This window comes from Bubalus kerabau, chromosome 1 (assembly GCF_029407905.1).
Source record: "Bubalus kerabau isolate K-KA32 ecotype Philippines breed swamp buffalo chromosome 1, PCC_UOA_SB_1v2, whole genome shotgun sequence".
Classification (NCBI taxonomy): domain Eukaryota; kingdom Metazoa; phylum Chordata; class Mammalia; order Artiodactyla; family Bovidae; genus Bubalus; species Bubalus kerabau.
This window is the reverse complement of record NC_073624.1, coordinates 121015176-121036934: the sequence shown is the minus strand read 5'-3', so window position 1 is coordinate 121036934 and position 21759 is coordinate 121015176. Positions and strand designations below refer to the sequence as shown.

At 36.8% G+C, this 21759-nt stretch overlaps 1 protein-coding gene across 5 annotated transcripts in view; it reads right to left on the bottom strand.

The window, feature by feature from the left end:
* Positions 1-5879: 5879 nt before the first annotated feature.
* ZFC3H1 (zinc finger C3H1-type containing) overlaps positions 5880-21759 on the bottom strand; it is a 52269-nt gene continuing 36389 nt past the window's right edge. For 4 of the 5 annotated variants that reach the window (XM_055587565.1, XM_055587568.1, XM_055587551.1 and 1 more), the window contains 12 exons: positions 21131-21368; positions 18366-18471; positions 18086-18284; positions 17446-17540; positions 11368-11478; positions 11002-11106; positions 10720-10885; positions 9450-9550; positions 7784-7885; positions 7203-7242; positions 6889-6951; positions 5880-6759 (listed from right to left, as the gene is read on the bottom strand). In XM_055587565.1, coding sequence (XP_055443540.1) covers positions 6622-6759; positions 6889-6951; positions 7203-7242; positions 7784-7885; positions 9450-9550; positions 10720-10885; positions 11002-11106; positions 11368-11478; positions 17446-17540; positions 18086-18284; positions 18366-18471; positions 21131-21368 — 1464 coding nt within the window. In that variant the 3' untranslated portion in view covers positions 5880-6621. The remainder of the gene's footprint in view (positions 6760-6888; positions 6952-7202; positions 7243-7783; positions 7886-9449; positions 9551-10719; positions 10886-11001; positions 11107-11367; positions 11479-17445; positions 17541-18085; positions 18285-18365; positions 18472-21130; positions 21369-21759) is intronic. The other variant, XM_055587561.1, reaches the window with a different exon arrangement.

Below are 21759 nucleotides of genomic sequence, written 5' to 3'. Positions count from 1 at the left end.
CTTTTTAAAATTTATCAATTTTTAACTTTAGTTATGTAATTTTTTAAGTTGATGTACAATGTTGTGTTAGTTTCAGGTGTATAGCAATGATTCAATTAAATATGTACACATGTACATTCTTTTTCAGATTCTTTTAAAGTTACTACAAAATATTAAGTATAGTTCTCTGAGTTATACAGTAGGTCCTTGATATTTATCTAAGCCGATGGTATTTTCATCTGCCAGTTCTACCACAGGCATCTCGTTTACAACACACTGGAAGTCCTGGGTTTTACTCTTGGCGATTTGTACTCAGACTCTCCTTCCTCTGCCCCTCACCAGATCACACTCACTACTGCATTAATCAATCACCAAAAGCAAATGTTACCAATTATCTCCTGTCTGTGCTCTGTGATGTTTATCTCTTTCCACCACTGAGACCTGAGCTCCCGCCAGATTTGGCCTTATTACAGTAAAAAGTAAAATCATAGTTAAAAAGAAAACAAGGCAATTTTCTTAAAAGCATGTTCCTGCAGGGTTGTCTTCAGGCTGTGGATCATGCACTTTATGCAAGCTCTCTAGCCTGATTAGGTCATTTTACTACTCCTGCCTGGAAGCATAATTTGGTCAATATTGCCACACCCTTCATAAGCAATTCCAATAAAACTGGGGAAAGTGTTTGGATTACTGACTACTCTTTGCACTTAAAAACTAGCAATGATTGCTCGGTCTAGACACATCAAGTGAACAAGTATTAAGTTAAGAAGTGGTCTTTATCCTCCATTACATCAAAGAACAAACCCACCCAATGTGCTGAGAATCCTCAGAATTAGAATCTTCGTGTTTACCCCTCTGACTTATTTCTCATGGATTCTTATCTGTAATTTAAGCCCATAATGAGCCACTGAATTTAGCTGGCAGTGATCTCTTGTGCTTTTCAATTAAAGTCAACGATTAACTCATTGTTATGCACTCCAACTGATGGTAATAAAATTATGTCCAAAAGAAGCAAACTCTTATAGCAGCCCTTTGCCTTCAAAATTTTGGAAAGTATTTTTTTAAGATAATTTCTACTATATGGTCTCTCAACACCCCTGAGCTAAGTACACGTATTTCCATATGTTGTGTATGTAGTAACAGACAAGGAGCAGTGAAATGGCCTGCCATGACTGCATAGCTACTTAGTGGTGGAGCTACATCTAATATCCACATCTTTTAGATACGTGCTTTTTTCATTACATTGGTTCACACTTCTCTATTTCCTAAAACTATCTTTCTGTAGCTCCATTTCAATCAGCATGAAGTGCCAAATAAATCCACAAGCAGTCTCCTAATTTGGACTGTAAGTTGTGCCAAGCTGAGTGTTTGTTTTGGCCTTGGCTGTAGATGTCCTGATTATCTCCATGAACACAGACAGCTCACCAACTCTTCTATCACCCTTCCTAATTGGTTCAGCCCCTTAGGCTGTTGGCTATCACTCCATTTCATAAGGCTTACATCCCTAGGTAAGAACATTTGCAAGATTTAATTTGCTTGGTAGATCAAACAATATTGTAAACCCACCTTTGATTTTGGCTGAAATGATAATCAATCTTGAAGCTTTCAAATTACCCGGTAAAGGGCAAATGAGGTGTATTCTCTTTTAGAACAGCTGTGCAAATAGCCTTCATGTGTGGAGTTAGGCTTTTACTTTATTGAAGATGGCCTTTAAGAGTCATATTTGTTTCTATCTTTGGGTGGGCTCCAAAATTTACTCAAGAGCCTTATATCGAAGCAAAATACTCATTGTTCTACATGGTACGTGTGACACGATTGACTCATGTTAACATTCTATTCAGTGTCTCCTACACACAGTTGTGTCTTTAAACTGGAGGAAAGCACTGAGACCCACCAGCACTCACTGTAGTCACATCACTTAAGGCCAGTCAAATTGGCCTCAAGTATTTCAGATCTTCTGCTTTCTTGTTGAAAAAACCAAGCAGCACCTATTCCTTTTAAGATCATGCAAAATTTTTTGCTCCCCAACTATATTAATTTTCTCCTGGCATTACTGAGTTCCTATCAACTGAATTATTTCTGTTATTGGTTAAAATACGTCATTTGGAAAAATCAGTTTAAAGCATTGAAGGCTGGGCCATCTCTGGGTAGTTTTTCTATACAAATGATTCATAACAGAGTCACAAAATATATCTTATAGCCTTGAGTAGGAATGAAACAGGGCTCTACAAGTTGTAATACTAATAAATGTTCAATGTATCATTTTTTTTTTTTCATGTACTACCCAAAGTTAGGGGGAAAAAACAAAACAAAAAAAAACCCCAGCAGAAGCAGCTGCAATGCCAATCTAACTTTCTATGTCAAGGCTGTTTAAATTGAGCTTGATATGGCTGACTCCCACTCAGTCTTGCTCATCGGGATTTAGAAGCACTGTATGTCTCAAGAGGTCTCTCTTCTAGATCGACATGGTTGTTATGGAGTTTCATGTCTTACCTGCATCGTGTCTAACAAATTGTCAGCTGTGCATGAATCAGCACAAAGCCAGAGGTTTTTTAGGAAGTTTTTAAAAACAGCTTTCTAAACACTGCAAACTGTCTTATAATACTCAGGTATATAGTAGTATATACTTTTTGAAAATAGTATTACTGGCCTCAACTTTTCCTCCTCCTGTTTTGTGACTCAGCCCATAATCCACTTCCATCTGGGAACACTTTCCCAATCTCCTTCCCCAAATTTGGAGGCTTTTTGGAAATGCTTTCTTGGCATATACTCTTCTAAGACTCAAGGACCTCTTTATTTCTCCTTGTATTGCAGGTGTCTAGCACAGTGCTCAAATTGATTCTGGAATGAAAAAATGCCTGACTCTTCACTGTGGGTCCTCTGAAAACATGCTGTTGGGTCCCACTTGTGAAGATCACTAAAGGAAAGTGGAGACAGATTCAATAGCCATTGTACCATCCTACAAAAGACCGACACCACTTTCTATTATCTACCTCAAATATGTCAGAGAAAAAAATGAAAAACTCTCTTCACAATTATTGCACGTACCTCCAGCAAGCAGTACTCAGGAAGCATCCCATCACTGTGTTACTGAGGAAGGCTACGTGAGTTGTTACTGAGGAAGGCTACGTGAGTGCTGGTGGAAGATGGGGATGAAATGCAGGATGGGCCCACACACGCTCAGGTGGCTGTTCACCGGCCCCTGAACAGCGAGCACACATCTGAAGGACACCTCAGAAAGCAACTGGCTTTTGTTTGGTGGTATATGGAATATAGTCCTAAAATTTTTTAAAATATTAAAAAGTCCTCCCTTTTCAGTTCAGCAATTCCACCTGCATTAGGAAGTACCACAGCTTGGAAAGACAGAGACCCAATTGTTAAACTGTGAAGGACAAAAAAGAATATAAAAAATGTCCCTTAGAAGCCTACCTTCTCTTGCAAAGCTCTTGTTCCAAAATGCTCTGTATAATTACTGTTAATTTGTACTAAGGGGCAATGATATATGGGCAGGCAATATCCTCAAACTGCAAGGTCACGTAAGTTGTATTCCCCATTCTTCCCTCGCACTAATGTTAACAGAGATATGAAAGCAAGTGACTTAAGGCAGTTATAACTCGTCTGTGAGTGCACGACAGCCTCAAGCGAGGGTACCGCCCCTGCTTTGTATTATAGCCACGTGCTCCTGCTTTTTCAACAACCTTGAAAAATAAATATTTGAACCACATCCTTCAATAAAGCCCCTCTACATTTGTTGTCAGTCTTAATCACTTTCTGCTGTCTGCTTAGTGCCTTTAGCTCTTAGATGTTGCACCTGGAGATTCTTGCCTGCTTTATGATGTAGGTTTATATGCCCTTTAATTGAAAGCAAACCGCCTTAGATAATCCAGTGACAACAATGTTACAAGGTCCACTTTCCGTTAAAAGGTAAATAGAAATATTAGGCTGTTCTCTAAAATGAAGAAAAACACATAAAAATACATTGCAATCTACCACACCACTTCCTTTATCAGAGATAAAACCCCATAGCCTAAAAAAATCCCTCTTTTGTGTTTTTCCCCCATGACAGGAGTGGGAGAGTGTAAGGAACTGCAGTTCTCAATGACTAATCTCTTCACCCTGTATAATATTCTTTGCCCAAGAAAAGACTTCAGTCATACAGTATGTTAAATATTATATTCATGTTACAATACCTCTATCAACTTTAACCCTAAGTTTTGTTTAATGTTCTAATTATTACTTGTTGAAAACACTTGATCAAACAACAAATGAATATGGAAGGATGACAGGAACATACACCACACCTGTAAGCAATGTTTACTATTTTTGGGGGAAGGTTAGAGTGAGTTTGGAGAAGGCAATGGCAACCCACTCCAGTACTCTTGCCTGGCAAATCCCATGGATGGAGGAGCCTGGTGGGTTGCAGTCCGTGGGGTCGCTAGGAGTCGGACACGACTGAGCGACTTCCCTTTCACTTTTTACTTTCATGTATTGGAGAAGGAAATGGCAACCCATTCCAGTGTTCTTGCCTGGAGAATCCCGGGGATGGGGGAGCCTGGTGGGCTGCCGTCTCTGGGGTTGCACAGAGTCAGACACGACTGAAGCGACTTAGCAGCAGCAGCAGCAAAGTGAGTTTATAAAATGGTAGAGAAAAAAGTGGTATTATCTTTAAGGCAATGTAATTTCTATAAAATAGCTTCATGATTTTAAGTAGCCACATGACAAGTGATTAAAAATTAAACAGCTGCTTAACATATGCTAAGACCTCATGCTAAGTCACAGCCTGCATGACTGTGCACATGTGAACTGGGACCTCTGGAGTTGGTACAATGGACAGTCTGCATGGCTGGATGTTACAGTTGCACGCACCAATGCAAAGTATTCTTTTTTAAGGAAAAAAAAAAAAAAGAGGCAAAAGTCATTGCCGATGGAATTGTTAATGCAACAAATGATAGGTTTTGAACCAAAGTTCAAAACTGAGGTATTCAATTAATACCAAAAATATTATACTATGGGGGGAAAAACCGTGTTTTTCCAAGCACCTAACTGTTTTTCAAATAATCAGGCAGGAAAAACTTCCAAGGTTAAACAGTGAAGTGAATACATTGGAGGAACACCCCTCAGAGATACTATCTTCCACGCAAGTTTCTTTGGTTTTAGATAAAAACCATATAGCTTCTTTTTGGTTTAATGAAACATACTGGTCAAATGGATTCTGTTCCTGACCTCACCAAACAGAACTTACTAGTGAAATCTGCACTATCTGGTTGGCACATTAGTAGAGCCTCAAACATGGCTTTATTTTAACTAAGCATTATAAAAATGTACAGATGTATAAATTTCCCTAGTATTTCATGGGGCTGCTGCTCTGCCTTCAATAACAAGATTGCACTTGTAGCTGTAAGACCACATTTGCGGCAGTGTGTGTGTGTCATTAACAATTTTTCATCAAGTGCAAACAATCCACTATAGACTGATAACAAAGCAAAAAGTCTCCTTTGCATGGAGTCATATTGATATTCAACATAAGAAAGCAGTCATTAAGTAAGGCATTCACACTATAGTTGGAAAAACTTCCTAAACACTACGGGCTTAAGAACAAGGAATTTAACAGTAGTGCAAGCCTGTATGTTCACGGTCCTCAAAACAGAAAGGGACCCACCCTTCTCATGGATGTGAGAAGACACTGGAATGTTTTTACGGGAAAGCAAGTTCAGGAGAAGAAGGTACTGATATAGTCACAGTGAATATCCATCATCTCCTACTTCAACCCTTTCCCACCAGAATGTGAAAAGTGAATAAAGACAGCAACATTTTTCAAAAAGTTAACTTATATTAAAAATATTTTATAAACAATTTTAATACTACAAAGTAGTATTGCCATACAAAGCAGTTCAAATATTAACTGTTCTTTAAACTGTTAAACTTTATTATAAATTAAAATTTCTTTACAAAAAAATTGCACATAATATTTGACCACTCTTAGGTTCTGATGCACTGGCATTTGCAATAGTTTCTTTAATCTTCAAGTTAAACAGTCTCGGCAAGGAGTCCAGAACGTAGAAAGGGCAATAAACAACCCTGTTAGAGCATTCAAGTGCAACTAGCAGACTTGTGGCCATGGCAGTTACACTTTCCTTAAGATGGACTGCTTAAGTTTTAAATCCTGAAATGAAGAATCTCAAAAGGTTTAAAGAGGAAAAACTAAAAGGGACTGCCGGCTTTTTACTGTAAACACAGCCCTGGAAATTAAATCCCAAACAAGAATCTCTCAGGCATCAGAGAGTGTCAAGTGAATCAGGAATAGCACAACGTAAAGGAAGGGGGAAAAGTAAAAAATAAAAACAAAAACAAAGCAAAATGAAAATAAATGTCAGTCACTTTGAGGAACTATACTTACGTACATGATGTTATGAGAATCTGGCAGGGCCCAGAAGCAGGCTAAACAGGAAGTTCATTTATCCAACCGAAGAGGGTCATGTTCATTGCTTCCGGTTTTGAGGATAGGATATTGTAGGGGACTTGATATGATCAGTAATGCTTGTCTGCCTTACACAGACCTTAGCCAGGGATCAGCCTAATCTTGAAGGATCATTCAAATAATTTTGGCAATTATTATAAGGACTGAGAACTGACTGCACCCAGTGTTCAGTGATTCTTGCTTTCTGTTTTGTAACTGTTTAAATTTAAGAGCTCATTTAGGCTGACTCCAATCTCTTGGCACTTGGAAACTAGTTTTCTCAGGTTATCAGTTTTACCTCCTTCTGATGCTTCAAACAAGAGTTGCTGTAAAAGACAGGGAAGCATAGAAGTAAGACTTAGCTAGATTTTAAGCATTACCACATCAATGGATATGGCACATGCAGAAAATTTATAGGAAAACTTCAAGATGAAATAAAAGATAAAAAGCATTACATCTTTCCACAGTGATGCACAAAGAGGTAACTTCTGTAAGGCTCTCTGATATAAACGGTGGACCTATAAGATAGATATATATACAATTGCATCAGGAAATGTGGTGAAAAGCCCCTTCATAATCCTAACCATCTGAATGGTAACTTCATAATATAATAACATTCAAGACAAAATGGTTTTGGAGTTTCCAAACATGTAGAGTTCTTAGGATGTTAACCTCTATATTTTAATCCTTTTAAATTGAGAAGTCAACAAAAAGGGTAGAATAACTACTTAAAAAAAAAAAGGCAACCCATCTGATAATCATGGCTTACCTCTCTTTGTCCCTTTAGAACAATCTCAGCAGCAATGGCTCTAAGAAAAAAAAAAGGAATATAGAAAAGGGAAAAAAAACATTTATATATCTTTGAACAAAATGAAATACTACCACTCGCAGAATACTGACTGTGGGAATCTGAGAACAAAACTTCCTGAAAGTAACAGGCTAAACTTCCAAGGAGGGTAACCTATAGTGAAAAGAAAAATTCAACAATTTTTATCAACTTTACAATAATAAAGCAGACCAGTGTTCTGAACATAAATTAAGGTTCACGAAAAATACTCATAATTGCTAATAAAAAAAAATAATTAGCACTAACACCTACAAAAGAAAGAAGACATCCAATTGTAACAGGGGGAAAACCCTGCATTTCAAGAGAGACACTCTTAAAATGTGTATAACAGATCTGTTTGATAACAGTAGTGTTATCCACATGTTCTCCTTCAAGGAAAATTAATCTAAATTAGAGATCTCTCCGCGTGGAGAAATAGATGTCATTTCAGATTTACCTGTCTGGAGCAAACCTTATAAATAAAAGCAATTGCTATAAGAACATGTACAAGCTTGTTGCATTACATTTTCCAGGTGGCCAGGCATGTTGGGATATTATATGTAAACATCTTGGCTTGAAGTTTCAGAATCTGAACATTGCTTTCTTCCCATTCATGTTGAAGTAGCCTGTAAAGTACATTCAGGGAAATGAACAAAAGCATTGCAAGTATGAGGAACTCAAATGTGCTCTATGAGCAGAATGTTTGATTAGTTATAATTTTTGATCCATTAAATTCCATCAAGGCTATTCAGCAAGTATTTGTAGAAAGCCTCTTATTAAAATTACCCTGGGAAAGAAACATGCAAACTAGCAAAAGGAAGCAAAGCACCTCTCCAAATTAACACTCTACATGGCCCTCCTTTAAGCCCCAAGTCTTCTAAAATAATGAACTGATATACTAATATGATTTCTTAGTATTTTTCTTTACTAAACAGAGTATACTTAATTTCCTTGAGCTAAAATGTAATAAGTACACTGACTAATTATTAAGTTCTCTACTCTAAAAAAAATAGGACAGGAATGACTATAAGGAAATAAGAAAGATCAAAAGCGGAGCTTTACCAACAAAACCAACAATTAAACTACCTATATTCCAAAATACCCACCATTACAGAAACTAGTCAAATATCACTACATTTTCTATTTCACATGTTCTACCAAAAGTGATGATTTATAATACAAATTTCTGTAATTAACTTTGGTAGATTAGCATGCTTACTGAGAATTTTTATTATAAAACACTGTAGTGTTATTTTGTTATTTTTGTCATAGTCTGAGGCTTTTGAGTTTTTCAGTCTCTTACACCATTTTCCCACATACACGCTAAGTGGAATGTAAACATAAAGGAATACTTGATAACTGCTTTAGGCACCTTGTGTGAGTGCGTGTTCAGTCACTAAGTTGTGCCCGACTCTTTGTGACCCCATGGAATGCAGCCTGCCAGGCTCCTCTGTCCATGGGATTTTCCAGGCAAGAATACTGGAGTGAGTTGCCATTTCCTCCTCCAGGGGAACTTCCCAACCCAGGGATAGAACCCGCTTCTCCTGTGTCTCCTGCATCGGCAGATAGATTCTTTACCACTGAGCCACCTGAGAAGTCCTTAGGCACCTTATAATCCGTAAAACAAGCTTAGAAGCATAAGACACAACTGATGCAGTGGAAATGATGGCACAAGTAGAAGCCAGAGCAGTAGTACGCAGGGTACCTTTTTGAATCAAAAAGCACAATTCTTCACAGTTAAAATGGATTTTATTCTATCAGAGCAGGAAAACTACAAACAAACGCTCTAAAAAAAAAATCTAACTGAATGTATGAAATCACTGGATGAGTGTTTCTCCAACGTCATTAGAGAGCTCTAACTCAGGAAACTGCATTTTAAATGAGTATCCCAGGAGATTCTGATACATGCTAATAATTGAGAATGACTGACCTAAATGAAGTCATAGTAACTAAAATATACATGGATGGCTGCTTTTCTCTTTCACTCTTGTCCCCTTATAATCTCCAGTTTTCTGAAGTGACTAGCTTTTTACAATCACTTTTACGTGAATAACTATGTATTGCTAACAGCTCTGAAATTAAAGTGGAATGAGGAAATAGTGAAAGAACAGACTATTCTTAGTAAGTCTTCAAGAATAATTTTTTTTGAAGAGCCGATACAACTGAACTGAGAATTTTATTTTTACTTACCTCAGTGCAAGTCCAGAATTAGTTGGCATAATTGAGCAAAACCGTTCCAAGGTTTTGGAATGCTGGGTCTTTGGAACACAGCTCAAATAAAAGAAAATAACCTGTAAAGGTTGAGGAGGGAAAGGAATGCAACAAAATGTGAAATCCAATTACCTATGTGTTTTAATGAGAAAACTAAAATAAAATGGTCTTTAAGACATGAATGTATAAATTATAATAATGTATGATGCTATGAGTTATAGTTCCTATCATTAACTATATTAGTGACTTTCCAAGTATGAATTAGGAAATATGATCCAGTGATGACCGCCATGGACTGAGAACACTGACAAGAAGCCAGGAGTCTGGGTTTTTATTCCTGAGTCTACCTTTACTTGCTGTATAGCTGAGCAAGTCATAGGGCTAATAATACCTGCCACATCTTGCTCATGGAATGCCCGTGTATAAATGACTTAATGTCCATAAAGTGGTTTGAGATCCTGGGATAAAGAATGGCATAGAAGTACAAAGCATAGTAATTGGTTATCCTGATTAGCAACAAAACCAACCCACTAAAAAAATAAATAAAACACAGAATGTTTTAGTCTACACTGAGCTTCAGGCAGGAGCTTTTAGCTTACACTGCACTGAATGATAGGGGTCTCTGAAAATAAAACAATTTTAAAAGAACACTTTGCTTCACTGCCTGTAAGATGATACCCTTATAAATATATCAATATTCAGATTCTATTTTAAAAATTCCAAACGTCATCTGATTTCAGTTTTCTTATGTCCCATGTATGCCTATATTTGCTTGACAAAATACTGATACAAAGGGCAGCTACAACATGTAAGGACATTATTATTCATTTTAAAGTTACAGAATTTTTCATTCAGTAAAATTTCCAATTACTCAAGAAAAATATTACTGATATTATTAGTTACTTCTTTTGATCTCTCTTTTTTAATATGTATTAAACCTTAAAGTTTAAGAATAAAATAAAATTAAAAAAAAAAAAAAAATAAACCTTAATATCGCTTCACTTGTGCTTCAATGTTAAATTTGCTTAAGTAGAACATAATTAATATGCACATTTATCTTAACTGAACTTTAAAGGGCTCTGTTTTGAGACTTTGAAGAGATAAATAGAAAACAAGGTCAAGAATAATAGTAAATGCTAGCAAAGTGGTCCTAAGAAAAGCTCTCCTGATATTAAACAGGAGTTTTGCTATCATTTAAGTTCCCTTCTTCTGTACAAATATCTAAAGAAAAAAAGTTTTAAGCTCTTACCCTATTATGAAATTCATAGTTGGACCAGTAATCAGCACTGCTAAAAGGAATGGGGTATCGGGCAGGGACTGTAACCAAACATCTATTCACTAAATCAGTAAAAAATTTGAATTCTTGGACTTTGTTTCTGGATCCAGCGGCTCTATTATTGGCAAAGACAAGATAACTGCCAAAAGAAAAATATTATAATTTAGAATAATTAAGCCAGCAATTCTCTAAGAAGAAACCCAACCAATTTCCCTTATTTCAAATCCCATTCTTATTAAGAGGAACTAAACTTACTCCATCCAAATCTTCTGCACTATATCAGATCTCATGGCCACCCCTAATGCTGCCTCATATGCCTCCACTGTCTCTTTAATACTTGATTGAAGAGGATGACAAAGGCTGTTTAAAAAATGAAGGAAAACATTGTATGTCTACAGCTCAATTCAATTAGATAAAGGAATGACAAAGTATAAACACTACAGATATTATTACAATGGAATCCTTCTTTTGATCTTCTTTAATAATGAATAAACCTTAGCATCCCTTCAATTCTGCATCAGTGATTTTAACAACAGGTTAATTTTAATATAGTGTAATTCAGTAGTAAATAACAAGTGCAAGCCTCGTATGCAACATTTCTCTCCACAGTAGATGTCTCACCAGTATATCAGCCACAAATAAGGAACTTGGTGGTTAAACATTTCATCATCAAAATTTCCTTTACATAAACAGGCTGGAATGTCAAGTGGTCCTGGGATATTCAGGAGATACCTGAGGGGAAAAAATCATACTCTTTAAAATTATGCCTATGTATATATGGATTATTAATACTTTTTAAAAAGTCCTCAGTTTCAAGTAAAATTTCCTTGAAAAATTTTTATAAGGTAATGAGACTTTATTTTGGGGTGTATATCATATCATTTTGGTCACATCTCTAGCATCATGTATTTATTATCTTCTACCTATTTAAATGGGATTCCCTTGTAGCTCAGTCGGTAAAGAATCTCCCTGCAATGCAGGAGACCCAAGTTCAATTCCTGGGTCGGGAAGAACCTCTCTGGAGAAGAAAATGGCAACCCAGTCCAGTATTCTTGCCTGGGAAATCCCATTGACAGAGGAGTCTGGTGGGCTACAGTCCATGGGGTTAATAAGAGTCGAACATGACTCAGTGACTAAACCACCACCACCACCTACTTAATTAACTCTTCTAAAACAAATTTTAAAAAATCATTAGCTCAAATTAAACCACCACCATAATCATCTAATGAAATCTAATTAAAAACAGAGAACAAATGAGACTACCCACAAAATCTATACATTTTTGTAAAGACAAAATTCGAGTTACAAAACTTGCTATCTGAAAACTGTTTCTCCCTCAAATAACATACATACAGACAAATACCACTATACTTAATTTTAGACATATCAAAGTGATTTCTATAACATATTGGCCCATAAGGCACTTGTCAAAAAGAGGTCTATGATCAAATAAGACTGCTGCTGCTGCTGCTGCTAAGTCGCTTCAGTCGTGTCCGACTCTGTGCGACCCCATAGACGGCAGCCCACCAGGCTCTCCCGTCCCTGGGATTCTCCAGGCAAGAACACTGGAGTGGGTTGCCATTTCCTTCTCCAATGCAGGAAAGTGAAAAGTGAAAGTGAAGTCGCTCAGTTGTGTCCGACTCTTGGCGACCCCATGGACTGCAGCCTACCAGGCTCCTCTGTCCATGGGATTTTCCAGGCAAGAGTACTGGAGTGGGTTGCCATTGCCTTCTCCAAATAAGACTGAGAAATACTGAAAAATAAAGTCTGCTCTTAAAAAGCCACAATACTAAAGGATACTAAAAACTATCTTTTTGACTTTGCTAATTCAGATTTCCCCCAATATATTTGAATCTGTGTGTATAACACTACCAGCATCTTCAGGAACAATGTTTTTAAAGGAAATACACTGATTTCAACAAGGACAACCAACTGGATTTAAAAAATTATTTCAAGGGGCTACGTTTTAATGTATTAGAGAGGCTGTATGGGGTCTGGGGTGGGGAAGATTGAGTGGGGAGCCATTAAGACAGGGAAGAAATCTAGAAGTTATCATCCCAGCTTGGCCATAACTACCTGTATCACCATGAGCTAATCACTTAACTTCTAAGGGTATCAGCTTTCCTCAAAACTGAGGTAAGAGAAGATAACTTCAACTCTCATGTATGTACGATTATCCCTACTAACTTCAGTAAGGTGAATTAAACCCCCAAGTTAATTTTTATGGTTATCTACTAACCTTCAAATTGATTTGAAACACATGAAAATTACTCCTTCTAGCTCTGTTTTTATTCTAAATTTGACACGCAACATTTTACAGCATAAAATTTATACTAAATGTTACACAGAAAGAGAAATGAGACTCCAATTCTAATATTACAGTTTTAAGTACTTTACAATTTCTACTCATGAAATAAAAATATTTTGAACCTATTAAGAGCACTGACAACTATTAATAAGCTTTGGTTCTTTTATAATAATTAAAAATATTTGTATCAGGGACTACCCTGGTGGTTCAGTGGTTAAGACTCTGAGCTTCCAATGCAGAGGGCATGGGTTCAATCCCTGGTCCGGGGCTAAGTTCCCACATACCGAGTGGTGTGGTCAAAAAAACTTGTTTTATCAATACTAGTAAGTATGGCCGGAGAAGGCAATGGCACCCCACTCCAGTGTTCTTGTCTGGAGAATCCCAGGGATGGGGGAGCCTGCTGGGCTGCCGTCTATGGGGTCACACAGAGTCAGACACGACTGACCCAACTTAGCAGCAGCAGTAAGTATGGCAATGCTGAACACTCTCTAACTTACTGCCGTTCTCTTAATATTTGACTCAAAAAAGATTTCCTCAGTTAACGGAAATGCACTCTGTAAGAAGGACTTCAAATTGTCTACATAAACTAAGCACAGGATATTTTTTCCTCATAATTCTTGGTGAACTGTGAATTATGCCTTTACAGTAACAAATTAATTAAGCAAAATGACTTAGTAAACAATGAGAAGATTATCTGGAGGTAGCCCGCTTTCAAATTTTTATTGACCCAGAATAAATTTCTGCTTTATTAAGCTGACATCAAGAAGATCTCAACATTTTTGACCATGGCACACACTGGCAGTATTTTCTTCAAAACTAAAATAATTACCTTCATGCCAAAAGGAAAATCAGAATTGTCAAGTTTTAAAAAAGTCTTGTTCACACTAACAGATGGAGAAATATACCATGTTCATGGATTGGAAGAATCAATATAGTGAAAATGAGTATACTACCCAAAGCAATCTATAGATTCAATGCAATCCCTATCAAGCTACCAACAGTATTCTTCACAGAGCTAGAACAAATAATTTCACAATTTGTATGGAAATACAAAAAACCTCGAATAGCTAAAGCGATCTTGAGAAAGAAGAATGGAACTGGAGGAATCAACCTACCTGACTTCAGGCTCTACTACAAAGCCACAGTTATCAAGACAGTATGGTACTGGCACAAAGACAGAAATATAGATCAATGGAACAAAATAGAAAGCCCAGAGATAAATCCACGCACATATGGACACCTTATCTTTGACAAAGGAGGCAAGAATATACAATGGATTAAAGACAATCTCTTTAACAAGTGGTGCTGGGAAATCTGGTCAACCACTTGTAAAAGAATGAAGCTAGAACACTTTCTAACACCATACACAAAAATAAACTCAAAATGGATTAAAGACCTAAACGTAAGACCAGAAACTATAAAACTCCTAGAGGAGAACATAGGCAAAACACTCTCTGACATACATCACAGCAGGATCCTCTATGACCCACCTCCCAGAATATTGGAAATAAAAGCAAAAATAAACAAATGGGACCTAATTAACCTTAAAAGCTTCTGCACATCAAAGGAAACTATTAGCAAGGTGAAAAGACAGCCTTCAGAATGGGAGAAGATAATAGCAAATGAAGCAACTGACAAACAACTAATCTCGAGAATATACAAGCAACTCCTACAGCTCAACTCCAGAAAAATAAATGACCCAATCAAAAAATAGGCCAAAGAACTAAATAGACATTTCTCCAAAGAAGACATACAGATGGCTAACAAACACATGAAAAGATGCTCAACATCACTCATTATCAGAGAAATGCAAATCAAAACCACTATGAGGTACCATTTCACACCAGTCAGAATGGCTGCGATCCTAAAGTCGACAAGTAATAAATGCTGGAGAGGGTGTGGAGAAAAGGGAACCCTCTTACACTGTTGGTGGGAATGCAAACTAGTACAGCCACTATGGAGAACAGTGTGGAGATTCCTTAAAAAACTGGAAATAGAACTGCCATACGACCCAGCAATCCCACTGCTGGGCATACACACTGAGGAAACCAGAAGGGAAAGAGACACGTGTACCCCAATGTTCATCGCAGCACTGTTTATAATAGCCAGGACATGGAAGCAACCTAGATGTCCATCAGCAGATGAATGGATAAGAAAGCTGTGGTACATATACACAATGGAGTATTACTCAGCCATTAAAAAGAATACATTTGAATCCGTTCTAATGAGGTGGATGAAACTGGAGCCTATTATACAGAGTGAAGTAAGCCAGAAAGAAAAACACCAATACAGTATACTAACGCATATATATGGAATTTAGTAAGATGGTAACAATAACCCTGTGTACGAGACAGCAAAAGAGACACTGATGTATAGAACAGTCTTATGGTCTCTGTGGGAGAGGGAGAGGGTGGGAAGATTTGGGAGAATGGCATTGAAACATGTAAAATATCATGTATGAAACGAGTTGCCAGTCCAGGTTCGATGCACGATACTGGATGCTTGGGGCTGGTGCACTGGGACAACCCAGAGGTATGGTATGGGGAGGGAGGAGGGAGGAGGGTTCAGGATGGGGAACACATGTATACCTGTGGCGGATTCATTTTGATATTTGGCAAAACTAATACAATCATGTAAAGTTTAAAAATAAAATAAATTTTAAAAATAAATAAATAAATAAATAAAACAAAAAAGTCTTGTTCAGCCTTGAATTTAACCTATTCTCTGAGATGTTAAAGCAATCTAACTCCAATAGGGAGAAAGTCAGCACGGGGAAGCCGAACAATCTCTAAATTTCTCATCTTTAATTTGCCTTTCAAATTATTCTTTTGTAATTAACTGTAAGATGTTAATCTAGGTATGCTGCTGCTACTGCTGCTAAGTTGCTTCAGTCGTGTCCGACTCTGTGCAACCCCATAGACGGCAGCCCACTGGGCTCCCCTGTCCCTGGGATTCTCCAGGCAAGAACACTGGAGTGGGGTGCCATTTCCTTCTCCAATGCGTGAAAGTGAAAAGTGAAAGGGAAGTCGCTCAGTCGTGTCCGACTCTTCGCAACCCCAAGGACTGCAGCCCACCAGGTTCCTCCGTTCATGGGACATTCCAGGCAAGAGTACTGGAGTGGGGTGCCATTGCAATCTAGGTATAGCAAAGCAGAAAGACCTTTAGGAAGAGTACTAAAATCATGATGTCAATAAACTGGCAACTATCAGAGGACAGAAGAAAAGACTCAAGTCTGGTAAAGAATAGTGACCCCAACCTTTTTGTCAAAGTTCAAAATCTACGGCAGATAAACCACTGACTTAACAAAATGTGGGTTATTTTTGAAAATATGTTTTCATATAACATTACGATACTGAAGGGTAGGATGCAGGGAAGGGGGTACCTAAGAAAAGAAAACTGCATGCAAGCATTAGACTTGCACATATAAATCCAAGACTTTACCTTTGCTCAGTATTTTCTATAAGAATACTTTTTAGGAGATATTCAGCTTAGACCTTCCTTCTCTCAGCTCTTCCTAACGTAAAATAATAAAGCTGTATCATGATATTTTCCTTTCAATGCTATTTTACTTACACTCAGCAAACTACATGCATTTTCATAAATAACTTTTATTGGAACATAGCAATGCCCATTCATTTATATACTGTCTATGGCTGCTTTCCTGTTATAAAAGCAAGGCTGACTAGTAGTGACAGGCCATATGGCTTGCAAGTCTAAAATATTTAGTATCTGGCCCTTAAGGAAAAAAGTCTGCTGATCCTACTGAGAGATGAGGAGGAAGAATAAAAGAGAACTTTTTAAAAGCCTCCAAAAAACCCACCCCATATGATGTGCTGTGGCCTCATTGTTGTTAGAACAAGAACTCACAGGGAAGCAAATAAAGGCAGTAAATACAGAATTCTCGATAAGCTACTGAGAGAGTGATGGTTGAAAAGAAACTTCACTAAAGGTTCTAACTCAACAACCTTTCAGAAGTTGAAGTAGTCCTCTTCAGAATTTTTTTTTCAAAAAGGCATATTATTTAGATTCACTTTAAGCCACCAATCCAATAATTTGAAATTTATTTTTCCATAAATCACTGAGATTATCTCAGGATAGTCTGTTGATATAGTATTAAGTGCTAAAGTTAACAACAACAATAATTAAAAGCAGAATGGATCACCACAGTGTTAATTCAAAACTTCCTTTGTAAGTGTTCTTAATACAGAGAATAAAGCATTTTACATTTTGTGTCCATTTTTACTAAGTTTTATTGCTCTTGTAACAGATCTATAAGAGGGTATTCAAGTATCTTAAAAAAAAATAAATCTAATCTAAAATATAATCAATCCACCAAAAACTGGCAGTCTTTCCACTAAGCTACACCATTTCTCAGTCTTCTACAAACTTACCGAAACAGATCCAAGTTACTATACTTCTCAAACCCAGGTTTAAAGAAGGATGCAATAAACTTCCGCAAAAATGGAAGAAGATTATCTCCTCGATTCTATTTTTAAAAGAGGGAGGAGAGATATACATTAGGCTTACAATGTCTAATTAAAATTTTTCAAAGGAGAAAAAGCCCCACCATCAACATCACCCCCAAAATAATGAGTAGATTAAGTTTTTTGAGTAGGTGGAGGTAGAGATGACTTTTGTATTTTGATTTCCAAACTGAACTAACCAATAAACAGCTTAACATCCAATATACCACAAGCAAATTTCATTCACCAATTAGCCACTAAGCTCTATTACATGTTTGGCTCTGTGCTAGGTGAGGAGTAGGGGAGCTCTTTCCTCTCTAGGAGTTCTTAGTATAGTATATAAAGTAGCCATAAGCAAATTCACAATGTGATACAATGGCTGAACTATGGATGGGGTGTTCTGGAAGAAAGAGAAGGAATACCTAACACAGTTTGCAAAGAGCAGACAATCAGTAAAACATCCCGGAGAGCCTGATGCCTGAAACATCTTAAAAGACAAATGAATGTGAAACAAAACCATCATATTTAAGAATTATGAAAAACAAAGAATTTTTTCTTTTTTCTTTACCTGTAAGATGAAGAATTTGCATGTATGATAAAAAACCTCTGCATTCTGAGGACTTTTTTCAAATGCAGTAACCCACACTGCCCTGGCTTTGTCCTGCTGATTCATTTTCAAATATAAAGCAGCAAGGGATTCCAACAACTGGCAGTTCATGGGACATGATTCCAATAAACATTTACAAAGCTCCACTGCAGCCTCATACCTTCACAAGAAAAACACACATCTTAACACAAGAAAAACTGATTTTTAATATGAGGCTAACTGCTTGTCAATTAAATTTTACCTCTCAAGAAGCTGGTGCAGAACAATCATGTTAGTGTAAAGTGGGACACAGGTCTCTACTCTTTCCTCAACAGTAAGGCTCTCATCTGTGCAAGCTTTCACCGCATCTACCCAAAAACATCACAAAAACATGAATCAAATACAAAATGAATTTTTCTTCTTTTGTTTGACCGTATCTTATTCACCTTTATTAAGCTCCTGGCTTTCACCTGAAGGAGATATTTCAGATTATCTCCAGACTCCTAAAACTGATCTCTTATCCTCACTTTCCTGTTAAGAATAAAACATCCATTGTTAGCTCTTGCATCTAAATATATATCTTTGCATTTATATTAGAGTCTCGAAAAATTATATCAAGAAAATTAAAGAATCAATCATCTTCTCATCTTTCTCTCACCTGCTTCAAGAGGCCTTGCTCTGATAATCTACAGTCATTTAAATATTTCCCCTAAACTTGATTTTTTCCCCCCAGTTTTCTATCATGGTTAACCCTTTCCTTATCTTTTTTTTTAAGACCTGAAAAGCACTATGAACCAATTCAGCATAATTAAGATTTATACAATTCTTCTTTACTCTTTCAGAACATTTTCCCTGTATACAGAGTCCTTTACTGGATCTGCTTCTTAGAGACAGTCCTCCATGGCTTCACCCTGCACCACTGTCACCGTTTCCTTCCTGCCCAATAGTGATGTGACGTCTCAGATGTGCTAGGTTAAACTCAGCAGATGTGCTAAGTGAAAGCCACTCTGAAATAGCACTTATGAAGTTAGCTTGTAAGTATCCTATCTAAACAAATCTATCTTTACATTAGCATATGATAATGTTCTTCTTCTTAATTTCTGCTTGCTTCTGCTTCTAAGAGATTGTATTTTTTCTTGGTCTCATTCAACTACTGAATAACTTACTGTGGGAGCACATTAAAAATTGCAAAATACTACATAATACAATAATCTCTATGTTGATAACTTTCAAATCCATTTCTCTCCATAACTGTCCACTTAAGGTATACTTCCTTGTCTCCTTGTAGCAACAAGCATTTCTACTTGGGTGACCAATTATCAGTGACACCAATTATCATTCACACTCTTACTAGCAGTCTTTCCAATTCACCAGTTTTCTATTAGCATACTTTCCTTTTCCTGGTCTCAAAACCCTGAAATCATCTTTGACTATTTTTTCTCTTCTTCCCTGATATTTAATCTGTCTCTTAGATATCTCCAATAAATACTCTTTCCCAGGTTACTTTCTTTAACGCCTCAGTTATGGAGATTGGCTTCTGGTTGGTTTTCCTACCTTTGGTATCATTTCTCTCCAGCACATTCTTTCTTTAAGATTCTCTATTACCATCAAACCTACCACACAAAGTTCTTGAAAACCTAGTATCATTCCACTTATCTAGTTTAATTCCTACTATTCTTTATCACAAAAGTCTCCCTTTGATTGGAGAAGGAAATGGCAAGCCACTCCAGTGTTCTTGCCTGGGAAATACCATGGACAGAGGGACCCTGGCAGGCTGAAGTCCATGGGATTGCAAGAGTCAGACATGACTTAGCAATTAAACATCACAACTCATTTTGATAAGGACTCTTCCATCTTCTAATTTCTCTTTAAATACATTGCACCAATTCTTATCTACTTGTTGCTTTTTGTTTACTTACTTCCCCTAATAGGAATGTCCTTCTTTTACTTTTTTCTTCCCTGGTTTATTCAATGAACATTTACTAAGCACTCAGTATGCTGCCAGACATTACAGGCCCTTGAGAAACAGAAATAAAACAGAATCCCAGCTTCGAGAATAAGGTTCACTATGTCAGTCACGTCATAATCAAGCTCCAAAATGCAGGTCCAAGTCCTAACTGTTCTATGAAGACATACTTGATCGTGCCAACCTGCAACAACCTCTTCCCTTTAGGTTTATGGCCTGTACCATGTAATTCTCTAAACCACAGATCTCAGCCTCTTTTCTAAGCACAGAATTTAGACTATATGCTGAGACAGTCATACTTCTCATATGTTGATTGATGTTATATGTATAGATTTTATCTTCTGACTAGGCTATATACTTCTTATTAGAAGGGAACAGACTTTGTATCTTATTATTTCAAAGCAGATACTTTGGTTAGTACAGAGAGGAATCAAACTCAACTGATGGAGGGAGAAAATACTAACTACTTGAAAAAATAAGGTATTATCTTTTAACTTTCACAATGATAGATTGCTTTACAAAATTTACCTGGTTCTGTGACTCAATCAACTCATTAAACCTATGTAAACATGCTGTATTATTTACATGCTTAGCTGAAACCCTTTGCCGTAATCAGAAAACCTACGTAATGTAGTACAGTTTCTGGTTTTCACACATGACCATGCTCACCTTATCTGATTTAATCTTTAAAGCATTTATATAATTAAACTACAGGGGCTTTGCTGGTGGTCTCGCAGTTAAGAATCTACCTTGCAATGCAAGGGACACCAGTTTGACCTCTGGTTCAGGAAGATGCCACATGCAGCAGGAGTAACTAAGCCCATGTGCCACAACTGCTGAAGCCCGCACACCTCAACCAAGAGTAGCCCCCACTCACTGAGACTAGAGAAAGGCCTGCATGCAGCAACAAAGACCCACCACCGCCAAAAATAAAGGTAAATCTTTTAAAAAAAGAAATAAAACTACAATTTGCAATACATAAATTTGTTTCACTTTATTATGAAGCATCATAATAAGCAATAAGCTGATGTTCTAAATAATTTATAAACGTTTATACTTACCTTCAAATACTGCAAACAACATGTCAGGATTAGTCTTTACATCTTGAACTGCTTGCCACGGCATTACAAATGGTTCTATGTTAACAATTCTTGAAGGATTGGCATTAGATGGATCATAAAATTTTGAAGGAAGGATGTTGAATTCAATAAGATGTATGTAGGCCAGCCATGCCAAACATCGATCACTTGTTTTAAGGTATTCAGCTACTCTTCCATCATTAGCCAATTTCAATGCATTCTAGGTAAAATGGAAAAATAATCTGAAGGTGTTTTTTAAAATATCCTAATAAGATTCAACTGCAAAGGCAAAGAAGATTAGAAGTGTTTTATTTCTTTGGCATGATTCTTAAACAGATAAGTCCAATTTTTGATAGTCACCAATTTTTTAAATGAAAAAACTCTTTAGAGAGATCAGTAACAGATTAACATAGTTTTCACTATACTAAGGTTTATGACACAATTAATGAAAAAGTTAAATTTATTTATTTTTTTAAAGTGTCTTAATATTCAAAATCTAGTAAGAATAAAACTCACAAACAAAAAACCCCACCACACCCATATAGAAGATTTTCACTATGGACTAATCCCCTTAATGGTGTGAATCCCCAGAATATTGAAGTTTATTCTGG